The following is a 20,307-nucleotide window of genomic DNA, read 5'->3' on the forward strand; positions in this document are numbered from 1 at the left end:
TTTTTTTTTTGTGCCACTTAGGCTGACGAACAAAGTGGCCTGGCCTCCCCAGGTCATGTACACATTAACCAGATTAAACTGTAAGAAACTAACTTTCGTCACCCGAAACTGACCTGCAAAGTCAATTTCCCTGATTGATCTTTATCTGAGATTGCCAATCAATGTTCAAGACATCGTTAACTTTTTAGTTTCCTTAGTTACTTGCTCTATCTTGTTTCAGCATCTTTTACGGTTTCTTTCTTTTTAAATGTTTCTTCATTACATGGGTTAAATATTATTTAGCAACTGAGCTAAGAATATGCTTAGAGAAATGCTTAAAGAAAGGAAAACCCTTAATTAAAATGTCTTCCTATAATACAAAATAATGAACCTTATTTTTGTAACCTTTTTAAAACACTATTCTGAAATGCAAAGGTTCACCTGTGTTTAACTGGGAAAGTCCTGACTAAATAAAAATTCCTGTTTATTTAGCTTGTCTCTAAGTGCTTGTAACAAGCTGGCAGTCTTTTTCAAACTAAAACATATCAATGCGTGTTCTATATTATTTTGAGTTCAGCAGGAATTTACTTCAGCTGATCTGTTTGCCTGTTAATACCTAACACAATGTATCTAAGGAAAATGCTGTAAGTTTATTTATTTTTTTGCAAAACACCCAATTTCGTTTTTGGGGGCATTTTATTCCTAGTGAATGTGAATTTACATTTTAGTTTTTAAACATTTAGGCATCTTGCTTAATAGACTGAAAACATCAAAAAGAAACACAAACACACATTTGAGCTCATTTCAGACAAACACAAAGGGGTCAAACACTCAGGACACACAATACGGCGCACTTTTAGCCATGCATTTCGTGAATAGCGCCAACGCCATTTACTTACAGAAATTGCACTAATGGGAAAACCACATAGACATTTAAACACACATTTAACCCACATATCAATACTCAGGACAGAAATAAAGGACAGCCCACAGACTGTACTTAAACCAAACCATTTGTAAATACTAGTTGTAAGTCATAGTGTTCCAAAAGACTGCAAAAACAGCCCAACAGACTGATGTATGTCCAAGAAGCGAAAATACACTCAATTTACTAGCTTTGACTAGCAGAACACCAAAAATCGCTCTGCATATCTTCACTCATAAAATTGCACAGAACAAAGGATCCTTGTATGTATTATGTCCATATTTTAATTCCCTAGGGATACAAAATCACCAAGGAAGAAATATGTTTGTAAATCTAAACCTATTTAGATATTCCCTCTAGGGAAGCCGGCTAATTTACTTCACATCACAACATGGTACCTTCCAAAATAAAGCAACACATTCTTCTTATGTGAGCTTTTAAATAGGCATGCCCAAAAATATTCCAAAATGTACAATATTATAATCAAAATAGTGCTTAATGTACTTTTCGTACGTGCACCGTTCAACTAAACCAAATAGAGAAAATTCTCCTCATTACCTGTCTACACAAATTGCAATTCGCATATACAAACCTATACAAATCCAAAGTTGGCCAACACAAATTCCAAAGTTCCAAAGCTACAGTAAGCATTACTAAATTACCATACTCTTCCAAAGCTACAGTAAGGGTTACTAAACTACCTTACTCTTACCAATCAAAAAGGTTATCCAAATTATAACTGTCAAGTTCTAAATGACCTAACGGTCTCTTTGTTTTTTTTTTTAATACTTACGCCAAAAAGGGTTCTCAGTCAGGAGTGACATCATGTGGAGGATCAAAATCAGGAAGAGCAGAAATACAGTGGGCTGCAGAGACGAAGAATCCCCAGAATCCCTGTGCACAGAGTACCTTCTTAGTAGAATCCTGTCTTGTCCTCCTCAGTAGCTTTCTGTCTCCTGACAAGATCACTCCCACAAAAAGTCACTTCTCTGATGAAGCCCGCGTTGGCCGCGCCATCTGAGGAACTGAAATCTTCATTCTCAGGGGTCTCACTAATACAAAAGAACTTGGCACAGAAGCTGAAATATTAAAAGACATCTTTATTAAACTTAATAAGTGAGGCCACGTCACACAGAAGCCGTAGCAATTGAATGAGGTAGTCTAAAGAATACAGAACACAGAGGTCTTTTATATGCTTAGGATTTACAAACTCAGCATAAAAGAAAGGGGCAGTCCTAGCTTCTGCAAGCATACAAAATACCTAATATGGACATACAAGATCTGCAAAATATTAGCCAATAGAAAAACATCATGTAACCAGAATGTCCCCCTTACGTCGTGTTTCTGCCCAACCCATAAGTCAATCAACTACAGCACTTATAGGTCAATCAGTAATGGCAGAACATGCCTGTATGCAGTTAGGCCAGCTAGTGTCTGAGATTGCTTTCAAAGCAAGGACAGAGGGGGGTTTTCTACACGTTGCAGTCAAAAGGGCAGAAACACTTCATGAATAGAGCAGTCTGTGTAAAGGCAACACAAATTGAAGACAAATGTAAGATGGAGTCAAAATTAAAGAACCTCACCATTGATATTGTGGTTTCAATATTCAGGGGGGACTCCGTATTCAGTCAGTTATCCCAGGAGGAAATTAATTTTTGCCAGGCTCTGGAAAAGGCACAACATTTTTTTAATTATTTTTGTTTCACAAGTACATGTCAGGCACAGAACGCAATGAGGTTCTGTTTTTTGTCTAGCACTAATGTTATCACTGTCGTTATCCTATGATTCAGTCCTATTAAAGGGGATGCTGGACATGGAGATTTCTCCTAGACTTGGATTTATGTTTTGTGACCTAAGAGTCAGATATTCTTTTCATCCAAATTGGCACAGCCCCTAAGCAGCCCTTGTCCCAATGAAATGTCCACCTTGGGTGAGCCTTTTGTGTTCTTTCATGGGATACTCTCTAGTTGCACATCTTCATAATGCAGCCAGTATTCTCGAGCTCTCCAGCCTACCTGATCTGTACATGTTGACGAGAAGGAAGCGATGAGGCAAATCCCAGCTACATTCCCCAAACTATTTTTCATCAGTTAGAACAAGAAACTGATCATGACTTCTCATCAACAATCATGGAGGATAGAACGACTGTTTTACAGCAGAACCTTGGGAGGCACTCCTGGTCTGTTTCCCAAACCAACAAGGAGAAGCCCCTCAATTTACTATGTTAAAGGCAGCTGACAGGTCCTGCAACATTTGCAGGGATATGTCTTTTTAATATAGGGAGAACAGAGTAAAGTCTTAGTATGTGTTTTAAAAACTCTGTTTCCTGCTACAAGTCCCTGTTTGTGGCTACCTCAGAGTTGTCCAGTTGCCATCAAATGTTTACAAAGGTGGCTCTAGCAAGTTTTCCAGATTGATGGTTGCGAGCTAGACTCTCCTTTGTCTAGATATGCTGCCCCATTGGCTATGAAAAGTAAAAAGTGAGCGCTAGTAGTAAAAGGCCAGGGTCATAAATTCACTCATTATTTAGTGCACACAGCAAACTCAATTGCCCTAGGCCACTTTAATCAATCAATAAATCAGAGTACTTGTAAAGCGCGCTACTTACCCATGAGGGTCTCAAGGCGCTGAGGGGAGGGGACTGCCGCTACTGCTCGAAGAGCCAGGTCTTGAGGAGACTAGTGCAGTTAAGAAGGTGTACGCTTTACCCAACTTGTTGCGGCCCTTTTAGCCCACCTGGATCCAACACATTAACTGCAAGTTACGCACAGAAATTTGCTGCAGATACATTAACACACTTATTTGCCTAACTATCTGCTTGATTGCATAGCTGCCTTTGTACGGATTGCGGCTTCGTTGACCAAGGAAAAACTGGTTCTGTATAGATTGTTGTTGAGGAAATTGCTCTAAGCCCAGGCTCTCATTGCACTAGTCTCAAATGTGCCATTTTCTCTCCTGTTCCCTAGCTTTGGTAGCATGGAGCGGAAGATAGAGCGTCAGTTTGTGGAGGACCGGGCCACCATCATTGGCACATTTCCCCTCACTTGGAGCATCAGGCGGGCCGGGCCGCATTACTGCATCACTATGAAGATGTCCCGGCTTAAAGACCTCACCTTTGGCTTTGAATTTGGACCAACAAACCACAGGTGACGTATATTGTTCATGTCGTTTTCTTTGTTTGTTTTAAATGTGCCCAATAGAACAGACAGGGCTAGCAAATGTTATCCCCAAATTTATTTTGGGATTATCTGTAGTGCAATTCCTTCCAGTGTGAGGTGTTTCAAAGATATTGTTGCTTGCACGTGATCTGAAGGATTATAAAATGGAAGTAAGAATAGCTGCATTTTATAGCACACACTTCACAGTAGATTGTTTTAACAATAGGAAATCCTTTTATAATGTGTATATACTTTTGATGGAATAAATACTGATGCTCAAAATATGAGTGCAAATGAAATGATAAATAATAGGAGTGCCGGCGTACAACTGTTAAACTAAGCTTTAACATGGGAACCTGCTCAGATTATCATGTATTAACACCCTAAGTAGTGGGGCGTCCTGTTACCTCGATTGGCACTGAAACCTGTGCTGTATGGAACCCTACATAACATTACGTTACCCACACCCAATAAAAATGTTCTTACTCTGAGGTGGGCTTTCCTATGCCACCACTACCCCTGCTGTGTTTGTTATCGCCTCCTGAGGCGTGAGCCGGGAGGTTGTTGTATTTTGTGTTTCGTTCAGTCTTACCTTGCACGCTTTTACCAGCTGTTCTCTCAGCCTTTTAATTTCACATAGTTCAGCTTGATAAACGAAGCTCAGCCACTACATTTAATCGGCATTGAAGTGACTGCCCCGCTCGATCGAAAAGCGGTGGTTATATCCTTCCCTAGCCCCTTGTTGCCCGCTAGTCTGGAAACTGTTCCCCTCTTCCCCTAGACTGTCAACTACATCAGCCGATATAAACGCTGAGGTAGCGCTGTCTTGGCTGCTCGGAATTATTGCAGCGGCCATCTTCGATTGGGGCAGCCTTTGAAGGCACCCAATTGGCCACTATAAAAGGAAACAGGCGCATAGGTTCTCTAATCCTGCTGTGTTTGTTATCCCTTCCTGAGGCTTGAGCCGGGAGGTTGTTGTATTTTGTGTTTCGTTCAGTCTTACCTTGCAGGCTTTTACCAGCTGTTCTCTCAGCTTTTTAATTTCACATAGTTCAGCTTGATAAACGAAGCTCAGCCACTGCATTTAATCGGCATTGAAGTGACTGCCCCGCTCGATCGAAAAGCGGCGGTTATACCCTTCCCTAGCCCCTTGTTGCCCGCTAGTCTGGAAACTGTTCCCCTCTTCCCCAAGACTGTCAACTACATCAGCCGATATAAACGCTGAGGTAGCGCTGTCTTGGCTGCTCGGAATTATTGCAGCGGCCATCTTCGATTGGGGCAGCCTTTGAAGGCACCCGATTGGCCACTATAAAAACGGAAGGTATGCTTCCGCGTAGCGGACGCGATCAGCGGACGCGCCGGACCTGTGCCGGAGTCGTGCCAGAGTCCTGCCCGTCTGCGCCCGTCCGCGACCAGACTGCGACCACAGACGCAGGTACCATCACGTATAGTAATCCTTCCGCTATCTCCTATGATAGTGACATGCTGAAGTCCCTGAAGCCCCGACATTGTATCTCACCCCCGATTATACCCACGGATGTTAATTACCCTTTTATAAAATGTCCCGCTGAGCCTCCTGACGATCTAAAGCACAACTGCCTTCTTCTCCAGACAACCCCGAACCTGGCAAGATTAAAAGCCGGCCTGCTAAACTGCCGCTCCCTAGTAAAACATTCCCTTGATATTTTCCACACTCTGGAAGAGGACAAATGGGATTTGTTGTTTCTTACCGAGACCTGGTTAGGAGAGGATACTAATCCAGCATTACACTTAGCTGTCCCCTCCGGCTACAGAATAGTGTGCGCTAATAGACAAAGCCCACATCCTGGAGGTGGTGTTGCTATTATACACAGATCCCACTGGACTGTCTCCTCTTTCCCCTATCATCAACTGGAATGCATTGAAGCACTCCCTTTCTGTATCAAAATCATGCCCAATTTCACCTTTTCCGGTCTTTTGGTTTACCGCCCCACCAATTCTAAAACATCTCATCTCCCTGCTTTCCTAGACTATGTTCTACAAGCCACACTGCGATACGCCAATTTTACCCTTCTTGGCGACTTTAACCTCCATGTCGACACAACTGAGGACTCCACTGCCCTTAATTTTGTGTCCACTCTAGTAGATGGAGGACTAAATCAACTTATTAGTGGCCCTACACACAAAGCTGGCTACACCCTCGACCTGATTTGCACTAACCTGGACGGTCTGACCATTTGTGACCCTGTGCCAGTAACATGGTCGGATCACTTCCTGGTCCCGTTTTTATTCTCCGGCCTTCATAAAGACCGCTCCATCTGTCCGGCCAAACTTCAGGGCAGAAACTGGAGCAAGATTTCCCCTGATAATCTTGCCCCGCTTCTCCAACCCACAGATTTCTTGGGAATGAGTACGGATCTGGATACTCGATTGTCCATCTTCAATGATCGGATCTCTACTGCAATCGACATGCTGGCCCCTATTAGGCCTATCAAAACCTATCGCTCTATTCCATCGGCCCCATGGTACTCCAATGACCTCTGTACCCTCAAGTCAGAATGCAAACGACTTGAAAGACGTTGGAGAATAACCTATTCCCCCAATCGTAAATCTATTTATAAGTCTGCCTTAAAAAATTATAGGAAAAAGATTATTGAACACAAAAGAATTTTCCTTGAAGAAAAAATTAATCGTTCACAGGGCTCAACCAGGGAAATATTTGACATAGTCAGGTCTTTTACGGATCCCTTGGCTTTAAAACGCCCCCCAACGGTGTCGCAGTCTCTCTGCGATAGCCTTTCTGATTTCTTTGAAAATAAAATAGCTACCATTTATGATTCCTTTCCTAAAAATACCCATGTAAACATTAGTCTCCCCCCCCACACTCCAGGTCCTAGGTGTACGTTCTCTGATTTCTCAGAGATTACTCTGGAGCAATCACTGATGGAACTTTTAAAAAGTAAATCTGGCTCTCCCCTTGACCCCTGGCCTGCTAAGCAATACAAGTCTCTAGCTCCCATTCTGAATTACACCTTGAATGGAATTTGGAATGACTCGCTCCAGACGGGAATATTCCCTGATTCCTGGAAACACGCGTGTTTAGTCCCCATAATTAAGAAAGCTAACGCCGACCCCAGCGAACCTTCCAATTACAGACCGATTTCTCTTTTACCAGCCCCCGCAAAAGTGCTCGAAAGACTCGCGCAACAACAATTAGCGGGTTTCTTAGAAACATCAGGTGCTTACCATGATTCTCAGCACGGCTTTAGGCCAGGATACAGCACTGAGTCTGCATTAATAGAGATGGCTGATGCAGTACGATGGCGGATGGATGAGGGTTCAAGAGCGGTGTTGGTGCTGCTGGATTTGTCAGCAGCATTCAACACCGTCTCCCATCCCCTCCTCCTAGACCGCCTTCAATCTAAAGGTATCGAGGGCACGGCCTTAAAATGGATCACATCTTTTCTGTCCTACCGTACGCAGGCTGTGTTCACCCCCCCATTCACCTCAGATAGTCGTCCGCTCCGGTGGGGAGTCCCTCAAGGCTCCTCACTGAGTCCACTTTTATTTAATGTTTATTTTTCACCTTTTTTCGATATCATCGCCCAAACAGGAATAAAGGCCACCTCTTATGCCGATGATATCCAACTTTTGTTTTCTTATAACAGTATTACCCCCACAACCTTTGATCCCTTAAAAAACTGCCTCCGTACAATTGCCTACTGGATGGATAACAACTTTTTAAGGTTAAACGCAGGAAAAACGGAGGTACTCTTCTTCCATCAGTCCTCTCCCCTCGATTCTAACATCTGGTGTCCCCTTGATCTGAGTGACCCTCCCCTGCCCAAAGACTCAGTGAAAAATCTAGGGGTTAGATGGGATTCTAATCTCACATTCCACCATCAAGTCCACACAGTCTCCGCTGCTTGCCTCACTAAGATCAGAATGGTAAAAAAGTTTATCCACTTCCTACCTACCAACACGAGGAAGACAGTAGTCCAGGTGCTGATTACCTCACACCTGGATTACGCTAACGGCCTGTATACTGGCCTGTCTGTGGGGCTTTGTCATCGCCTCCAGACAGTCCAGAATGCTGCAGTCAGACTGGTTAGTGGTATCCCCTTACGCGAGCACATTTCTCCCCATCGTCGCAGTCTCCACTGGCTGCCGATACAGAAAAGGGCTGAATTCAAGGCTTTGGTTTTGGCCCACCGTGCCACGAGAGGCAAGGGCTCGGCTTATCTCTCCACCTGTCTGACCCCTTATAACAATACCAGGACCCTCCGTTCCTCCTCAAAAAACCTCCAGATTCAGGAAATCCCGCTCAGGCGGGAAAACTTTCCAAGTATTGACCGCGACTGTCTGGAACAAACTACCTAATGCTTTACGGTTGATTCAGGAAGAACAACCTTTCCGGAGAGCCCTAAAAACTTATCTGTTCTCTTAATCATTTTTTTCCCCCTCATAACACCTGATGCAGCATGCGATCACACAGGAGCGCCGGGACACCCCGTTGGGGTATCTGTGCGCGATACCAAAACACACTAAATAAATAAATACATTTTCAGCAAACCCTGCACATTGTAAAGTCTTACTAAAGTGGATACTTTTGTGTATCAAATGCCAAGCAGGAAAGAAAAAACAACTAAATAGCTCTAGCAAAGCGCACCCAGTCACTTCCTGTAGCAAGATCATTTTTCTGTGGTCATCCATGCATTGACACCTCTTCTTCACATGTAGCTGCATGTCACACAGGTCATGGCCGGGGTCATCACACTCACAACTTTATCATTTGCGAAAGATCACATGATAGGTCCCATCCGAAGACTTCAGATCCACACTACAGTGCATTGAACAATTGCCACCTGACACAGGGAAGCTCCTGTTAAGCAAATTTCCCCCCTGATCCCATGTCCTCCCCCCATATACGTCCTTCGAGCTGCGTGAAATGCATCTTTTAATCAAACCACCCCAGTCCTCAAGAAGCTAGCATGAAATTTAAGATTGTTCACCTGGCTGGCAACATGCCACCTAAAATGTCCATTGTAGCAAACCGTAAAAGGAGGCTTTTGTGCAGATTTAGTGAATATTTAAAAGACTCACCATTCTTACGCTAGAGGGCCTAAAAATAAAGCCATCACAACCCCGTTCTTTCTGGAGTTGTAACCAAGACCTGACTTCCATCCTTGAATACCATGTATACTGCACTCGTAACTCTATAACAGCTTCTTGCTGCACTCATGGTAAGTGACTTTACAGTCTTCGAATTTGCTTGTCTCCTTTCAAACCAAAATGCTCTTTGTGCATGTACAATTTCCACCAAACTTCTATTAAATTAAAATACTCTTGTGTATTGCTGTCATGTTGTTCTGTTCCATTGCTTGATACCCTGCTACTGTCCATCGTTGTGAGCACCCCTCTTCCCCAGCCGTCTGTTTCAAGCTCCCTGCTCCGAGCGTGATGTCCTAATGCATGTGTTGGTGTCACGCTAGTTGAGTGAGTCCGCTGGAGATAAGCTAAGGAGGTGAGCAGGGTGTGATACTGCTATTGGTGGGAGCCTTCGTCATTCACAGTAACCTGATATTTCAACAAAGAACCCGTCTGTGGATTCACAGCTGCTGTCTGTGTCACCCCCAAGACCTAGGGTCTTGGGATTAATGTGTTTATCTGGAAATTGAGTACCTACAGGTCATTCATTTTGCAGTCTATCCTATACAAGGAAATGCATTTACATTTCGCATTTGTTATTATTTGTTGGTGTGCTTTTTTAATTCGTGTGTTTTTTTGCAGGCAGCAGTTTCCGGTCACACAGTTTCCAGAGAGGTAATTCAGGCACCTACTTTCATACTGGATTTGTGTTTCTTCCAGGCCCACTGTGAATTCACAGCCCTACCCTGGTACCGTCCCCCAAAGACCCTCCTTTTTGAACATATACCTGCCTCCCTCACAGATACAGAATTTGAAAGTGAAGTTCTTCCCACCCTTTTCCTTAAAAGTCATATTATAGGTTACACTTGTGTCTGTTTGTGTGCCAAATACGTTTCAGGGAAGTAGTTTGGGTCAGGGACATTGCTCAAAATGTGATAACATTTAAGTATTGCTTTCGGTTGATTCATGGATGGGTCATTGAGAGGATTATGAGCATCAATTCTCTTACACATGGATGTACGTTGTTACCACGCGATGTATTACATCGCGGTACTTTACAATGCGTCTTTTACAATGCAAGTCGTTACCACGACTTGCGCTGTAGGGGTGCTAGACTTAGGAATAGTTAAATTTACTATTTCAACACCAGCCTACGTACAGTTGGGAAGGTGTTGGAATAGTAAATCTACTATTCCTTAGCCTAGAGCGCCCTCCAGCGCAAGTCGTGGTTACGACTTGCGTTGTAAAAGACGCGTCGTAACTGCACTGCGGGGTAACATCCGCGTTGTAAAGGATGTTCCCCCTTACACAATATATGTTTTCACCTGGTAGGCTGTAGTACTTTGCATTGGTTATGAATGTGATCAGAGAGGGCTAGGCTGAGGGGCATTTGAGGAGAATCCCCTCAGAGAGCCTGACAACAAGGCTAAGATGGAGTCCAGCACAAGCCGTAAAAAGCCACTCATGTGCCAGAAGATATCACTGAATTCTCAAAGGCGGAGCCGGACTAGCCATTTACCACTCTGCCTTTCCCCGGTAGACAGTGTAAAGAAGTTAGCAGTCTAGTAGCTGGGGTGGGCGGAGCTAGGTGGGCAGAGGGGAAGAGGTGAGGACAGGACAGGAAGGGGCAGTTAGAGTAGGGACAGGGTATGAGCAAGAGGTGTGTAATAAAGCTCCAAGTAAGAGAACCACAAGTGTCTGTAATTATTGTAGCTGGATGCTACAACTGGCGACGAGGGTGGGATAGGCATAATCAGTGCCTGCAGAACCCAATCGGAGTGCCCTGTCCCCTGCAGCATCGAGTAAAGAATCTGATGCCTGGTGGTGCCACCGCCGGAGAAAAGGTCAGCAGCAGGTGACCCTGCTTCCCGCCAGTGTCTGTGGGAGCCCAGAGGGAGCCGCTGGATCGAGCGCTGAAACGCTCAGGAAGAGAAAACTGTTTTGCGCTGGAAACGCGCGTCACGCTGGACGCGTACAACTTGGCACCCCAAACATACAGGAGTCGGGAGCCCACTCCGACCCTGTCTAGCACCTCGAAGTGAGCCCAGGACCCCCCGACGTCGTGGACGCTGTCCCCAGGAGCCCGGTGACGAGCGCTGCTGAAGGCGCTGAAAACGGAGCCCCGGAGGTCGGTAAACCTCACGCCCGATGCGTGAGGTTTGGCATCCCAGCGGAGAAGAAGAGCGGGAACGTGGAAAGTAAGGCGGGAGCCCACCCCAACCACACCTGGTAGCCGTGGTGGTCGAAGGAAAGTGAGCCCTGATGCGCGCTGCCCCGAGGACGCCGGCCGGTGAGTCCAGAGTGAGATAGCAGTGCATGAATCAGGAGAAAGCCTCGTGTATGACTGCAGTGACGGCGGCCATCTTTGAGTCAGGCAAATTTCAAAGACGTACCCTATGTGATTCATAGGCGGCCATTTTGGAGTCAGGCAACAGCCAGAAAGTGAACAAGCCTTGGCAAGAACAAAGTAAACAAATATTGATAACAGGAAAACAATAAGCATTGGTGCCGGCAAGGACAAGTATTAGCAAGAAACAAACAAGCATTGATAGTTACGAGGGGACGACCCTCTGGAAAACGCGCGCCAGTCACTGAAGCCAGAAGCAGACACCGGCCCTAAGACTCACCGCCAGGATGTCTAACCCTCCCGCGCAAACAGAAGTTAAGGGAGGCACACACCTGCGAGCCCCGGAGCCACTGTCAGTCACAACAGGAAGCAGCATGGGCCTGAAATGGCAAGAATGGCTAGAGGACTTTGAGGACTACATTGAAGGGTCCAAAATAGACCAGACAAATACAAGATAATAGCCCTTCGTAATCTAGGAGGACGCGAGCTAAGCAAGATCGTACGAGAGATCCCAGCCACAGATGGCGACACCTATGCCAAAGTAAGAGACGTTCTAAATAACCGCTTTCTGCATAAGAGAAACGTCGACTATGAGAGACACAAATTTCACCAGCAGCGCCAGGGAAAGGAAGAACCACTGAGCTCCTTCATACATCGACTGCGACGACAGTCCCAACATTGTGACTTTACAAACTTCTCGCCGGATGCCGCCGAACGTCTTCAGTTGGTGCACATCCTCTTCAACGTCCATGACATTTCGGACTGCGCTGGAAAATTCCCTTCCCTCTTCCGAGGTTTGGGAAAACTGAAAGGCCGTCAAATCCATCTGCATATCAACGAGCAAATCAAACCGGTGGCTCAACACCCGCGAAGAGTGCCATTTCACTTGCAATCCGCGGTTGAATGTGAACTGCAGGAACTTTTGGACGCCGACATCATTGAGCGCACTGCGGGCCCCGCTCCCTGGGTGTCCCCTGTGGTTATCGTCCCCAAGAAAGGGTCCCAAAACAAAGTCCGTCTCTGTGTGGACATGCGTCTGCCGAACACGGCCATCGAGAGGGAGAGACACCCGGGCCCACTCCTGAGCGACATGATCACGGCGCTCAACGGGGCAACCGTGTTCTCTAAACTGGACCTGAACAAGGGCTACCATCAGCTCGAGCTGGACGACAGTTCTCGCCCCATCACGACGTTTGCCACCCATCTTGGTCTATTCCGCTACAAACGGCTCAGTTTTGGCGTTTCATCAGCCGCCGAGATCTTCCAGGAGGCCATACGTCTCGTCATCCACCACATCCCTAACGCCCTTAATTACAGCGATGATATCTTGGTCTACGGTTCGGACACGCAAGAGCATGACACCGCCCTCGATCGTGTCTGCCTCGCTCTGATGGAAGCTGGGTTGACCCTCAACAAGGAAAATTTTGAATTTCATCAGTCGACCCTGAAATTCTTCGGACACATCTTCTCAGCGAGTGGCATGAAACCAGACCCGGACAAGATCGCCACGCTCAACAACACCAAGAGTCCGGCGGACGTCAACGACCTGCGTTCCTTTCTTGGGATGGCAAGCTACTGCGCCCGCTACATTCGTGATTACGCCACCGTAAGTCACCCACTGAGGCTCCTCACGAAAGCTGGCGCGCAATTTGTGTGGACCCCGGAGTGTGAGCGTGCCTTCAAGGACATCAAACGCGCCGTGGAATCAGCCAAGTGCCTCTCCTATTTCAATCCCAAGAGGAAAACGGAAATCACTGTGGACGCAAGCCCCGTGGGCTTAGGGGCCATCCTGGCACAGTACGACCATGTGTCAGATCAGAGGAGGATCATCGCCTATGCTAGTCGGAGCCTAACAGACCCTGAGAAACGATACTCCCAACCGGAGAAGGAGAGCCTGGCCGTCGTGTGGGCGTGCGAACACTTCCACATCTTCATATACGGGAAACACTTCACACTCATAACCGACCATCAGGCACTTGTCACGATCTATGGGAATCCCAAGTGCAAGATGCCCCCCAGGATTGAAAGATGGGGCTTGCGGCTGCAAGAGTACACGTTCTCGATCATTCACAAACCGGGGAAGGATGAGAATCCAGCTGACTATATGTCCCGCCACCCCCGAGACTCATCAGAGACTGCGCCCTCCATCGCGGAAGAATACATTCACTTTGTGGCTAATCATGCTCGTCCACCAGCCATCCCCATGCACGCCATTCGGGAAGCGACCAATCAAGACAACATCCTACAAGCAGTAATAAAGCGTACCCGAACCAACAGATGGAGATACCACCCGCAGGAGGAAGAGGAAAGCCCTGCTGTCAAGAAAGAACTCCAAGCTTTTCGACATGTCTCCGATGAACTCTCTGTAACCGGTGACGACCTCCTCCTCAGAGATCACAGACTAGTTATACCAGCGGCACTGAGACAAGGAGTAATCGACTTGGCCCACGAAGGCCATCGAGGAGTCGTTTCCACCAAAAGAGCACTGAGAGAACGTGTCTGGTTCCCAGCCCTCGACCAGATGGTTGAAGACACGTTGAAAGACTGCCACCCATGTCAACTGACCAGCCACAGTAATCCACCTGCACCTCTACAGATGACCCCATTGCCTGATGGGGTATGGCAAGAAGTTGCCATGGACTTTTATGGCCCCCTGCAATCTGGGAAGTATGTAGTCGTCATCCTGGATGAATACTCCAGGTTCCCAGTGGCCCAGTTCATATCATCCACCAGTGCCGCCTGCACCCTCAAGGTACTTGAAGAAGTCTTCGCGACTTGGGGTGTCCCCAGGATCATCAAGACGGACAACGGGCCCCCATTCAATAGTCATGAATTCAGCGACTTCGCGAAACACATGGACTTTCAACATCGCAAAGTCACGCCACTCTGGCCCCAGGCCAACGGCACTGTGGAAAGATTCATGTCCACCATTAAGAGAACATTCCAGCAAGCCACGGCCGAGAAGAAAGATCTTCAGTCAGCACTGAACGAAGTCCTCAGTGCCTACAGAACCACTCCCCACTCCACAACGGGCCAATGCCCTGCGACTCTCATGCTCGGGAGGACAATGAGGAATCGGATCCCCACATGGGACGGAGCACTGAGAAAGCCTCTGTCGGATCAACAACACAGAGAAACGGCCATAACAGATCGGCACCACAAAGACAAAATGAAAGAGTATGCTGATCACAAACGAAGAGCCCGGTCCCCCTCCCTGAGGGAAGGCGACAGAGTCGTCGTCAGACAGGAACAACGCCAAAAGACTGATTGTCGTTTCAAGGACGAACCTTTAACAATTACCCAACAAAAGGGCACTATGGTGACAGCGGAATCTGAAACACGGAGAGTCACCCGCAACGCTTCTCATTTCAAGAGGTGCTCCCCTGAAGTCCCTGAAAGTACAGCTGTAGTCCCCACACCTGAAAGCCGGGACAATCCTGAATCTGTCGCACCCGACACAGGACATTCACTTGCAAAGGAACCCTCAACTGAAGGCGCTGTGCCCACACCAGCGAGACCCCACCGTCACGTGCAGCCTCCCAAGAGACTGATTGCAGAGATGGACTAATCTCTATTTCATTTGTTACTTTATTAAGAAAGGGGGAGATGTAAAGAAGTTAGCAGTCTAGTAGCTGGGGTGGGCGGAGCTAGGTGGGCAGAGGGGAAGAGGTGGGGACAGGACAGGAAGGTGCAGTTAGAGTAGGGACAGGGTATGAGCAAGAGGTGTGTAATAAAGCTCCAAGTAAGAGAACCACAAGTGTCTGTAATTATTGTAGCTGGATGCTACAGACAGCAGGCTAGGGGGCTGCATTCAGAGTCGGATGGGCAGCCATGACACAACCAGGAAAGCCCATGTTGACTCCGTTAGTCTAGTCCTGACGTGTAGGATTTATTTGAACATTTTTGCCAAGGCTGATTTTGGTATCCAGTCCAGCTCTTCCCATAGACCTGTCTGCCCCTTCACTTGGCCCACATGGACCTATTAAGCAGATGTGAGCGGTGTTCTTACAGATGCATGGGACTAATCCAGAAACGGATGTCAATGCAGTATGTGCAACAATGTGGTGTATATGGACTTCCTACTTGAGTTGAACATGTGACAAGCCGTGGGACTTATGGGTAGGTGTGTCCAATGGATACTTAGGCTTTTAAGGTTGCATTGGTGTGTGGCCCCGGGGAATCAATCTTCTATCCCACTGTACAACATACTGATACCACCCCACACCTCACTAAAATGTCAAGCCTGTGAGCAGCTGGACTGCCAGTTTGATAGCTTCTCTCTTCTCCACCACTCTCCAGGGTTGTGAAGCTGGACCTTTCATTGAACGAGCTGGAGGAGCTGAAGGCTGGCAGCCTGCTCCCTTTCAAGAACCTATCCGAGCTGGACGCCTCCCTCAACGCGCTGGGCAAGTAGGTTCTAGTCTGCTCTGTTAACTGTGTTTACTATAACTGTTCGAACCAGGCTGAGCCTCAGCTACAACCAACGTCATGCTGCTGGGTTCAAAGCAAAGTGCCTTTCATGTTGAACTATGTGAGCATTGAAACTACTGTTCTCCCAGTTTTAGACCCAGGTCAGGCCGCTTTAAATACTGAGCTCAGTGTCGGGCAACACACATAAAAGATGATTTATGAAATGTTAATTCAGGGGCAGCTCTAGGTTCATGGCGGCCCTGGGCAGGGAGCGTAGGAATGGGGCCCCGGAAGAGGGGGTCCGGGTGGGGCGGAGCCCCCTGGAGCTCAGGAAGGGGGTCAGGGTGTTTGGAAGTGGAACAGAGCCGGAGGTCGCCAAATCCCTGCCACTGGGGCCGCCACGCAAATATGTATCCATCCTCGGAGGATTATTATATTAAGGATATATATTGGCATGGCGGCCCCTGGAGTTTGGCGGCCCTGTGCAGGTGCACAGCTTGCACATGCCTAAGGCCGGCCCTGGTTAATTTGAGTTATGAGAGGGATTAGCCATTTTGGCACATTTTTGGACAGAAGGGGCAAAAGAGGATATTCATTACCTTGCATACATACATCAATAAAAACACAAGCCTAGCAGGAGCAAGCAATGGAGCTAGGTAAGCGACATAACAACAGGAACAACCTATAGCTTTATACTGCGGTTGGAAGGAAAGAAGCGTAATCTCAGTCCTGTAAAATGAGTATTTTTGCCTTCTGAGTTCATCAATTGTCAGATGTCCCACACCTCCCACACTCGCAGTTTCCCTGTCACAACTTTACCATCGCCAGCTCCGCCGTGGGAACGAGGGCTGTCGCAATCTTATAGATAATTCATAAAGTGCACACCAGAGAGCTATCCTTCTCTTGTGTGGGTAATAAGCTATACAGCAGTAATAGCTATGGAATACTACTATGAACACTACCCTGCAACTATGTAATTACATCTGATCATTATGGAAACTGAATAACTATATTGTTTAACTGCTATATGTATTTGTGCTATGTGTCCATACTATGTAACTATTTAAAATCCCCCATCATTCACCTCACCCGACTGCCTTCTTAGATCCCTGTGCTTTGAAAAAGTCTTTAAACAATTAATATGATTAGAGTCACAAATGGTTCTAAACAAATTGAACTGACTTGCTAGTTAAAGGCAGACATACTTTGGGAGTAGTTGGCCCTCACTCATCTAGGCGCCGCCACCCCTACACCTGCTGCACTCTCCATGCACTGTCAATATTAGCTGAAGTTGGTCCAGCTTTACAGTGAATGTGCATAGTTAAAATTATTTCAAAAATATATAAAAAAATCTTTGTGACATTTTGCAAAGTCTTTGACCTAGACCTAGGAAATATCTGCTTTATCCCCCATATTACAGTAAGCTGGTTAGACCCTTGGGGGTTGCCTTGCTGAACCACACATCAATGCCATCTACGAAAGTTAATAAGTTTGTGCAAACAAGGACTAAATCCTCCATCTTTAAAGACCCGGTGTAACAGTGCTTTTAAATGCCCATAATAATGTGTGTTACGCATCAGCAGTCTGAAAGGGGCTGCAATGACAAATAGCCAGGAAGCATAACATTCTAAGAAAGAAACATGGCGGGACTATTCCCCATTCTCAGTTATTTGGCTTCATGCTCCAAAAGGTGGCCAATCAGTTTAGTATGCATATCTGTTGTTTTCCAATATAGGTGCTCTGTGAATTCTATCGGAATGTATGATGGCTTTCCCTTTGGGTGCTCAATGCCCCGGATCAGTGGAATGTTTCCACAGCTGCCATGGATTCTGTGTGATCTTGTTCTGTAGATGCCCGTATGCCTCTCTTCTATTGATGCTCAGTGACCTCCTCAGATTCCCTTTTTGCCCATTTCCAAGCAGACAAACTTTCACGTGAATACATCTTTTCCTTTATCTTGATCCAGCATCGAAGGGGTCAGTGTCCTTCCCAACCTTGCAGTGCTGAACCTCAATTACAATGCTCTGACCAGCACGAAGGGCTTGGAGTCCTGCAAGAGTCTGACTGTTCTCAACTTGTCCCACAACCACGTGAAGACCATCCGAGACCTGCCCCTGCTGAGCAACCTCACACACCTGCACCTGGACTCCAACAAGGTAGATACAAGGGCTTCTGTCACATTGCAAACCTTCCTTTGTTTATTGCTGTTGGCTTTGGTTGGAGTTTCCCTGGAGCTGGAGTATCCATTACTAACAATTGCTGCCTCTGTGCTGCTGATTAAAACCCTTGAGATGTTAGCCTACTAATCTGGCCGCTGATCTTTTAAAGGATTTTTTCAGATTGCATTGGCGCTTGTAGTTAGGTGTTATTCTGCATGATACATTCCTATTTATCTGCATACTTAGATTTTCAATAAAGGCCATTACCAAAAACCTTACAATGACTTGTCATCATGCTTTTCCACAATTCGCTACCCAATACAGACAGTTATGAGATTCCCAAACTTTATGGAGTTCCATCAGCATCCTGTGTTTAAAGTATGCATATAAGCAATTCTCAATCACTGATAAACAAATACCAGTACATTTGGAAAGACAAAAGAGGACAACACATCGACCAAGAAGACAGAAAATAAAAAATAAAATAGAATGCACCACACGGGTGCAACCACCAACTGGAATCTGTCAGTAAATCGATCTGACCACGTGTATTTCTCATCATTGATGTCTAGGAGCAGCAAGAGACAGCGAACATATAACTTACAGTCATCATTCACCTACAGCTGCTCTTCCCAGGACACTACATCCTCCTACATCTGTACCTATTTAGCTAGTGCAACCTTATACTTTGAGCCTGTACTCTGCTCATCCCTTTTTTGAGTGAGGTGAACGAAAAGTCCCTCTATACAGAGAAATTGTTCTGCTACATAAGTACTGTAATAGTCAGATATCCCCATAAACGTTCTTCTTGGTTTGTCTGTATTACGACTGATTTTGCAAATGTTATTTTAACAAACTCTAAAAAATTGTTGACATTGTATACAATTCATGAATTCATCAGGATAGATATCTTCATGGGACTATAGGAGCTTGATACCATGGACTCACCTACACACAGCCATACCCAAACTCTTTGATGCCACGTATAGCGTGTAATCAAAGAATGCCCTCATGGCCCACAATATCAAAGGATATGCTTAATCATTTCCAACCAAAATGTGCTGCTCACAAAGATTAAATGACAATCACCAAATAGAACTCAATTAATTTCTCTTAAATATGTATCTTATATAGTGTACTTCTTCTTCAAATTTTTTCAAATCTTTTTCGAATGGGAACTGTAGCATGATATATGGTCCCCTTTCTCTTACAATATTGAAGATACAAGTTACCATCCATACATTTGATTTCAAGCCCATATATCTATAACGCACATTTCATACCTGCGGGCCACGTACCATTGTTTCATCATGGTTATGAGTTTAATTTTTTTATTTAAACACATTTTTTATTGCAATTTTCAGGCTTGCATAAACAAACTTTACAGAAGATACATAATAAAATACGTAAAGTGATATGGGTAATAACACCACTGTGGTGTCACAGTTACAATAACTTTCCCATACTTAGGATTGCCCTCCTCCACCCACCTTGTGATAATTCTACATTGTGTTAAAGTCTTTCAGCACTCAGTTCAACAATGATACTTATGATAAATCAATTCTATCCCCTCCCCCACTACCTCCCTCCCACCCCTCCCAATAGGTATGTCACATACAATCGCCGCTTTAAGCTGTTGGTTGGGTCTGTTGTAATGTAGGTGTACAAATGTATCAAGAATCATATTTTATGATCTTTTCCACAATGGATGCGGAGTCACACCGCACATAGTGTCCTCGTCCTTCACAACATACTGAGCATGGGGGTAAGTTAACTAGTCTGCTGCTTCAGGAGTTGCAGTCAGGGGAGGGTCGTCACCATCATCATCTGGTATCTTTAGGAGCGCTACCAATGCTTCCCATGCCCTTGCCGCTTCCAGGGCCCTCTCAGTGCTCGCTCCTTTTGCTAACTGCAGCCTAACTATTCAATCACATTCCACCCATTTAATTAATTCCTTCTTCCATCTACTTATACTAGGGCCTCTCTATGCTATCCAAAGCATGGTGATTTCTCGTTTAGCCAATAGGAAGCCCATATCTAGAAATTTACTTGTGATCATACTTTTAGCCGTGTGGGGGACCCAATGCAAGAGACAGGGTCCTATAGCCAGTTCTAGCTCCCTGTCAGTGATCTCGGTCAGTAAAGCAACCACTTCAGTTCAATAGGTATCTAAGTGCATGCAATCCCAAAACATATGGCAAA

At 45.8% G+C, this 20,307-nt stretch overlaps 1 protein-coding gene across 1 annotated transcript in view; it reads left to right on the plus strand.

Annotated features, from left to right (window-relative positions):
* Window positions 1-5,991: 5,991 nt before the first annotated feature.
* The window catches only part of LOC144763317 (uncharacterized), a 306,535-nt gene continuing 292,219 nt past the window's right edge, over window positions 5,992-20,307 (plus strand). Inside the window, exons 1-3 of the mRNA XM_078648804.1 lie at window positions 5,992-6,566; window positions 15,836-15,946; window positions 17,913-18,102. Coding sequence (XP_078504930.1) covers window positions 5,992-6,566; window positions 15,836-15,946; window positions 17,913-18,102 — 876 coding nt within the window. The remainder of the gene's footprint in view (window positions 6,567-15,835; window positions 15,947-17,912; window positions 18,103-20,307) is intronic.

The sequence above is a fragment of the Lissotriton helveticus genome, chromosome 1_1, assembly GCF_964261635.1.
Source record: "Lissotriton helveticus chromosome 1_1, aLisHel1.1, whole genome shotgun sequence".
NCBI lineage: Eukaryota > Metazoa > Chordata > Amphibia > Caudata > Salamandridae > Lissotriton > Lissotriton helveticus.